This window comes from Teleopsis dalmanni, chromosome 1, assembly GCF_002237135.1.
Source record: "Teleopsis dalmanni isolate 2A chromosome 1, ASM223713v2, whole genome shotgun sequence".
Classification (NCBI taxonomy): Eukaryota; Metazoa; Arthropoda; class Insecta; order Diptera; family Diopsidae; genus Teleopsis; species Teleopsis dalmanni.
Window position 1 is genome coordinate 203,184,067 of NC_051846.1, and position 8,311 is coordinate 203,192,377.

Below are 8,311 nucleotides of genomic sequence, written 5' to 3' on the forward strand. Positions count from 1 at the left end.
TCTTATTATCCTTACTATAGTGCAACCATTCCATAACCTTGACATGTGGGGCTTGATAGCAACCACTAACATTTTTAATTATGCTGTGTTATTAGCTTCTTTTTTAGTGAATTAGTGTCTAAAGCACTTTTACTCAATAGTGTCTGTAACTATTATTATGATCCACTGTAATAAGAGCTAAGTTGAATTCTGATAATAAGTTATTCAGAATGTTTTATGAAAGTATACTTCAGTATACTTTGAAACCCAGCATATCTTCCTAATGGAAGTTTTACTAGCTTAATGATTTTAAAAAATATAACAAATAAATATATTTTGTTAAAATTTTTAACTGTTTTTAATTGATTGAAATGTATTATCTATAAAAACTTTTTATTTTTTAAAGTTTCAATAGTCAACTGCGAGTTTTTTTATTAATATTCAAGACCTTTGAAAATCAACTACTATTAGAAACATCGATAATTGTTAAATCCAAGAAAACGTACTTGGATTTGCATGCATTTTTTAAAGTTATTTGACCAATTTTTCATTGCTTTAAATACTTTAAAATTTTTTATTTTCTATGTCGTGTAAGCGCAATTTTAAAATTCTACTTTTTTTTATTATTAAACATATTTGAAATAATTTTAGCAAAATGATTTAGATACCATATAAGTAATAGCAATTCTTTAAAAAATATTAATTAAAAAAATTCTTAATAAGCCAAGAAAAATATAATTTCCTTAATAGCAGCCATTAAATAAATGTTTTCTCTTTAAATTATTTTTAAACTAATTAAAGTACCAGCAATTATTATGAACATACAAAAAAACATTTAATTAAATTAATAAAAAATCGTTGGCACGTCGTTACGAAGCGATACAATTAATTAAGTAAAAGATTAAAATAATAACACATTAATAATAAATAAGTTTAACTTAATTATCTGCAAAAACAAAAAAAATTTATACATATAAATACAAAAAATAATATAAAATCAATAATTGTGGTGTTCACAATCTTTGGTAAAATTCGCGGCTACCGAGTAGCACTTCGTGTAAATGTTTTTTGTTCGTGCCGCTTTGCACTGTTACTGTTACTCGGTTAACGGAGTTATTACTCCAAATCGTGAATACCTCTAATATTTTCACAAATTCTTTGCTAACTATTTTGGTTATTTATTTTACTGCTTAAGACTTTATCGTTTTCTCTAAATTTAGTAAATTTTAATTTCCACTCGTAAAATCGAGAAACTACTTAATTATTTAAATTGAAAATTTATAAAATTTCTAATAATGCTCGGCCATTATAAGTACAACCAACGCACTCCAACCGGTGAAGGGATTGCATCCTTTACCATGTCCAGTCGTGTCATCATATTGTTCCCATATATAACCGCTTCTTTGGTATTCCTTGAAAATATTTCCAACGACATTTTCACGTAATTCATTGTATATATCGCGTGCCTGCGCTGCATATGGGCCTTCAATTTTACCATAATGACGCAGCGCCTTCAGCACTAAGTAGTTAATATTAATCCAAATTGGGCCGCGCCAGTACGGTGGATCATGTTCTGTATTACGCTTGTTATAAAGTGGCGATAACTTCGATAAGGAACGTAAACCAAATTGTGTCCAGAGCTTCGCTGGATTATGTATGTCCAGCAGTATTTTGCCTAAATATGGTGAGTCGTGCTCAAGTATTTCCAGTAGAAATGGAAATAAATTTACATAGCCATTGGTTGTGTCAACGAATTTATAGTCCGGCTGTTTAAGTGTAACGCGCACCATTTCCAACTGCTGCTGTTGGTATTTCTGTTGGTTCTTCTGTGTCACCTGTGGTCGCTTAAGCACTACGGAATCTGTGTGCAAGCCCCAATCTGCATACGATTCCGTGAATGGACTAAGATGTTGCTCATTTAAAAGTTTATTATCAGTTAGAAATGAGGCCGTTTCGTAGTACTTGACATCGTCTTTGCCTAACAATGTCGACAGTTCACCCATAACGCTAGCAGCAAATGCTATCCAACAACGTAAATCAACATGACGTTCCTGACTGGTAGGATGCGAAGCACGCGGAAAATCATCTAAGCCTGATGTAAGTGTTTTGGGATTGAGTTCTCTTTCACTGGTGGCATCACGTCCACGCCATTGATATGTGCCCAAGATGTCACCTAAGCAACATAATTTATATTTGTTTTCAAACGATTCTAATCCAGCACTTACCTCTTTGCGTTGTATTGTACCAAGCGAACCATGTTTGTAGACGTGGATAAAGCCGTTCTAATATATCAATACGTCCTTTTATTGATAATTCGTTTTTATGATGCGTTAGTATTTTTTTCAGCGTCAAAAAGAAAGTTGGAGGATTTGCATTTGTGTTTCGTTGTATGACAAACTCTGCAGGCACTTTTGTTAACGCTTCCACACCTAAAATTTGTTCACGTGGTATCCAACCCTCAACATTAAGCAAGTCAAACCAGTGACACATAATATCTAATTCAATATCTAAGTCCCAAGCTGATAAAAGCAAACCATGAAAACCTTCATCCCAAAGGAAACCACGTGGGAAGAACGAACGCGATGGCACTGCTGTATATAAAGGAGCCTTCCAATATGGCACAGGATTTTTCGTATAAACAGATTGCACACGACTCGAACCATAGAAATAGCCAATGCCACCCAACATATTGCTTAGAGCGGATTTAGCGAATTTTATTTCATCAGCCGTAAAACCTTTTGCACGCAACTGAAAAGTATTTTCGAAACGATTATCAAACTCAGCGATCTTTGCCTGCAGATTGTTCGTGAATTCGCGTGCTATGGGTGGCTTTGGTATAAGTTCTCCAATGGAGAAGCCAGAAGTGGATTGATATGTTATATCCATAGTGAAATCCATTTCAGCGGTGATTTGTATGGCAATGAAATTTGGATCTGCAGCGGCAGCACCGTTATGTGATATCATTTCACCGGGCAGTCCAATGTAGCGATTGCCGTGTTTATCCGGAAATGCGCGGAAATATTGAAAAACTGTATCTTTAAGTTTACTTAAGGATGGCGCAATTGTACTGAGATACGATTTGTGTAAGATGCGGCCTTTAATTGGGTGAAAGCGTACCTGTAAAAATTAATTAATTGAGGACTTTAAGTTATCACTTATAAGAAATCATATATTTACCTGGAATTCACCTAATCCTAATGTTTCGCCATAAACCCCTGACTCTGGATTCTTATCATCTGAAACATATTTTATATGCCCATTAGTTCGCTCGTCTAGTGCCACATACCATATCAGTGATATAGTTTTGTCCCACGCTTTGGTTGTATTACGCACCGATATACGTGCTGTCCAATCACCACCAAATTGTTTGCCACTAGGAAACTTGACGAACGAAGTTTTTATTTCATATGGCAAATCATGTATTTCTTGTACACCAAATGAGCGCCCATCGTGATGCGTCCAACCATACTTATCCAGATTATCACTTATTTCGCACCAATGCCTAATGCCTTTACCACCGTGCCCAAGATTAGTGGGCTGATACCACATTAAGCCCATCACCAGTGAGTGCGGATCTCTGGTCTTTAAGCCGAAATAATTAAGCGGACGATAAGTGCCCCAATAACGGTCTGGATCATCTAGTCCAGTGCGTTGCACCATTTTTTGATTATCAAAAGGTGTATTTACACGAGTTTCTAAGTAACCTAAATAGCCGAAATATGAGGCCACAGCTAAACAAACACAGCCGATTAATGTTTTCCATTTATCTAGTATAATGTTGGGCGAGCAAAAATTAAAGCCAGACTTTTTCTTCTGCTGTGTAGCTTTGCCTTTCGCAGTAGCTGCCGATGACGTGGAACTGGATCCACTGGTACTGGAGCTATGCGCATCATTGTGTTGCTTTGCAGGTGTTTTGGTTTTATTTTGAGTCGAGGCACTCGTAGGCGTTACGCTCGAATTTGTAGAATTCGTGCCAATATTACTTTTATTAGACTTTTGTGTGTTATTGCCATTTGTTACCGGTGCATTTCTACGCTGACGTGCCATATTTTGTCAGCGCTGCTGTTTGTTATTTTTTGTTGGCCAAGAGTTAATTTATTTAACAAATTTTTGTTCTTTTCGTAAACATTAATTTTGAAAGTAATTTAAAATGTTTATATTAACAGTTTTCCAAAAAAAAAACTAATGCACTCCAAACATTGCCAACATTTTTATCAATTATTCGCACACTTTGTAGTAAAAATTTTTAACAGTGTAGCAAAAATAATAAACATTGCATGGTTGTATTTAATTAATTTTCATTAAAACCAGTGTTGTTTAAGAATTCATATTAATAATTATTTTTAGGTCGTGTGCGAGTTAGGCGAAGTTGCGTTCTAAATGAGGGAAATTCTAAGTTGTGCCGATGATGTAGTGATGTGTCGATACGTGTAGATAAATGGCAAAATGTGTGCAGTGCAAAAAATCCCAAAAAATCTCCCATTTGGTTTAGCATCAACTTAGCTTAACTCGGACGCGTCCATAGGAGAAATTTAATTTAAAATCTCTTTAATTGTAAGAGATTTTAGATTCATTATTTACATTTCCTTATGCAGTGATTATAGCAATAGATAACATAAAACAATATTACAAGATATAATGCGCAGTGCCAATAAAATTAGTGTACTGCTTTACAATATGTAAAACTAAAAACTACTCATTAATATAAGTAGATTTAATTGCGCATTCACACTGTTTTCATTCGCAAGCTTTCGCTTTGTTGTGGATGCGTCTTTATTAGGTGAATTATCTTAAAAGTTCATAAAAGTCTCTTTAACTGCATATATGAGCTCATTACAATGTGAGCGCACTCAATGAGCAAGTGCCTAAAATGGGACAGTGTGATTGTAATATTAATAAGCAAAACTGCCAACATGAGATCATGTACCAAAATAAAACTGTTTACTTTGTTATTCTTCATCTAACAATATAATAGATATATTAATTGTTTATACAGTAATGTTACCAATATAAAAATACTATATTTAATGCATAATATTGTTTAATTAATAACAATATTTGTTATTATTATTTGCAGAAAAAACTATGCTGTCGTACACATTTTCTCTCCCACAATATGTTTTGTTTACGTTGCAAACATTATTTTATTCACTTACAACACTGCCTCTGAGGTTTTGTTATGTTTGACGTGCCGTGAAGTCTGAAGCTGTGTCGGCATACAAAAGTAAGAAGTTGGAAATTAAATGGTCAAAGAATGACTTTTCACTTAAGCACGAAGGAACGTTTGCTTTTGCTCATTGATGATATAGAATTAGTAGCAAAGTAGGTGTTATTAATATTGCATTAGAGCTATTCATAGTAAAAAAAATAAAAATTTTCCAGAGAACTCATCGAAAATACAATTGCACCCAAACATCAAAAGATTTCAACAACGGAACATGCTGCACTCGTGGATTTATTGGTGTCCAAGGATGAAGAGTTTCGCAAGATGTTGGAATTAGCAGATGAGCAAGCCAAAATAGAGCAAGAAATGGATCAAATAAGAGCAGAAGTAGAAGTGCATGTAAGTTCCGTCCAGTGAAATTATTCTTTTATTCTATTACTATCATTTTTGCAGGATCGTGAGATACAAAAGTTACAAAAATCACTTAAAGAAGCTGAATTTATTCTATCGACGGCATTATTTCAAGCTCGACAAAAATTAGCCAGCATAAATCAAGCAAACAAAAGGCCTGTATCTTCCGAGGAATTGATAAAGTACGCTCATCGCATAAGTTCGGCCAATGCAGTTAGTGCGCCACTTACTTGGTGTATTGGTGATATGCGTCGACCTTATCCAACGGATCTTGAGATGCGTAATGGTTTTTTGGGAAAATCAGATTTAAATATAAATGGTGGCATTGTAGCACATCAGAATAATATATCCGATCCAAATCGCAATATGGCAGAAGTGCCCAATGCATTTCAAAATCAATTTAATTGGAATAATTTGGGTGAGTTGCATATGTCAATGGGTTCCAGCGGTAACTCAGTTGCATTGGAAACACGTTCTCATAAAGAGGCATCACAAGATGATGTTGAGGTGATGTCAACTGATAGCTCCAGTTCGAGTTCCAGTGACTCGCAATAATAGATTTTTGTTTTATTTTATTATTTATCTGAAAAATAGTAATATTTCTCATATTAGTTATTATTATATTTTATTATTATATTATGTTTTATTATTGTATTATGATATATTATATTATTGTATTGTAATATTATATTATTGTATTGTAATATTATATTATATTATTATGTTACATTATTATGTTATAATACTATAAAATATTATTATATTATATTCCTATATTATATTTTTATATTACATTATTATATTATATTATTATTGTATTAAAATATTACTTATTTTTATATTTTTACTAATTAGTTTTAAATTTAAGCTTATCAAATTTTCTTCTTGTGTTAATTTATAAGAAGCAACAAATATTTTAAGTTCCATAGAAAATTTATATAATTTTTATTTATACCAATTAGTTTTATATTTAAGCTTATCAAATTTTCTTTTTGCGTTAATTTACAAGAAGCAACATTTTGAAGTTGCAATATATTAAGCTCCTTAAAAAATTTATATAATGTTAAGGTTTTGTGGTATTTTAATTTTGTAAAGTATTTAATAAATAGTTTTGTAACATATATATTGGATATTATATAAATATGTAAAAGTGAAAAATATTTTAGACGGATTTAGTCTCTTCTATACGCCACTGCTAGACAGACGTTGTGGTATATAAAATTCAAAAGGATCGCAATACCCTGATACACGAGTAATGATAGCAACAATTGGTTAGAAATTGCTTATCCCTATGAGAAATTCAGATTTAAATTGGTAATATGGGTTTAATGTTCCACAACTGGATGGACAGAAATGCTTTTTCATCAAAGAAGCTAAGGAAATTCAATCACAACGGGAAAAATAGGTTTGAGTGCCGTATAAACGACAAGAGTTTTTATCTAGTTATCGATCGGATTGGTTACGAGTAGTTCAATCTTGCCAATCTTGCCTATCCATCTATCTTGGTTTTGCATATTTTACCAGAAACTGTTATCTTGCCAAACTCTTGTGTGCAACTTAGTTTTAATATCTTCCTAGTATCATACTCTCAGTCTTATCTATGAACTGAGTTTAATCTATTATCTGAGTCTAATCTATGAGCTCAGTCTAATCTATAGGATGAGTCTAATCTTTGAGTTAAAACATTGAGTATAAATCTATTTTATTCCATTCTATAGGTTATATATTGAACGGATTAATCTAAGCGGTTTATATTCCTGGTTTGGTTATCGTATTGACAAGAAGATCGTACCATTACCATATACACAAAAGACCGTATTATTACGGTCAGACGGTTTACCGTACCACATTTACCTTGTCTAAACTATTCATTAAATAAATCTATCCTACGCTAGGTGCCGCAAGTATCAGTTGCGACTTAAATGTGGAGTGGTTTTTTTGTTAGATATATATTAAGATATATATTTGTTAGATATTTTAAATACTATTAAGAATATTTTAAAGTATTTAAATTTTCTTTTTGTAGAGGTCGCGTGAGACAGTAAATTACAATAAAATGTAAAATATGAGCACCTGAGTGACGTCTTATTACTGTTAAGTGTTCAGTCCTTAAATTCATAAGTAAAACTGATTGCAATTTTAATAAATTGGATATGTAAAGATATAGATATATATGTATATATATGTACATGAATCTAACTCATATCTTTATTTCTATCTTTCCAAAATTTAATAAGATATAGGAAAAGTTTTCTGTCTTTGGACATAAAGTGTTCGGAGCATCTAGCAAGAATACCTGTTGGTATCGGAGTGATCCAAATTTTTGTTGGAATGTTCATTATAGAAAGAAAAACTAGGACAGTTCCATGTAATATAGAGCGATTTAAGAGTAATGGGAATACAAAACCAAGAGCAGTAAGAACATAAAACTGGAGAGGAGAGACTTTGCATAGGTGAAGATGCAAAATAGTGTTTGAGGCAACATTGGTTCATCTTGGAATGTGTTAAGGAAAAGGTGACTTGTGAATTAAATTTCTTCTCTTTATATATAAAACTTTATGAATTCAATATCTTTTCTGTTTGGTATTATTTTCGGGTTGTTTGTTAGTAAATGCCAGTTGTTTCAAAACATAGAAAAAGGGGTTTACAGGACTCTGTTTCTTTTTTATGATCGGTTTTAGTTTCGATTTAAATTCAGTTTATTAGTATGAGTATGATTAGAGTATAGTGAAGCACAGTTTTTTTGTCGACATCCAA

General features: G+C 32.4%; 2 protein-coding genes across 2 annotated transcripts; one reads left to right on the forward strand and one right to left on the reverse strand.

Moving 5' to 3' along the window:
* Window positions 1-744: 744 nt before the first annotated feature.
* Window positions 745-4,118, reverse strand: LOC119671428 (alpha-glucosidase 2). The gene is made up of 3 exons (XM_038082053.1): window positions 3,157-4,118; window positions 2,205-3,096; window positions 745-2,152 (listed from the first exon to the last, which is right to left on the reverse strand). The coding sequence occupies exons 1-3, from the start codon at window positions 4,024-4,026 to the stop codon at window positions 1,269-1,271; spliced, it is 2,646 nt and encodes an 881-aa protein (XP_037937981.1). The 5' UTR covers window positions 4,027-4,118; the 3' UTR covers window positions 745-1,268.
* A 1,023-nt stretch (window positions 4,119-5,141) lies between these two features.
* Window positions 5,142-6,166, forward strand: LOC119671429 (mediator of RNA polymerase II transcription subunit 4). Its single transcript, XM_038082054.1, has 3 exons — window positions 5,142-5,301; window positions 5,362-5,542; window positions 5,597-6,166. The coding sequence occupies exons 1-3, from the start codon at window positions 5,234-5,236 to the stop codon at window positions 6,107-6,109; spliced, it is 762 nt and encodes a 253-aa protein (XP_037937982.1). The 5' UTR covers window positions 5,142-5,233; the 3' UTR covers window positions 6,110-6,166.
* Window positions 6,167-8,311: the final 2,145 nt, after the last annotated feature.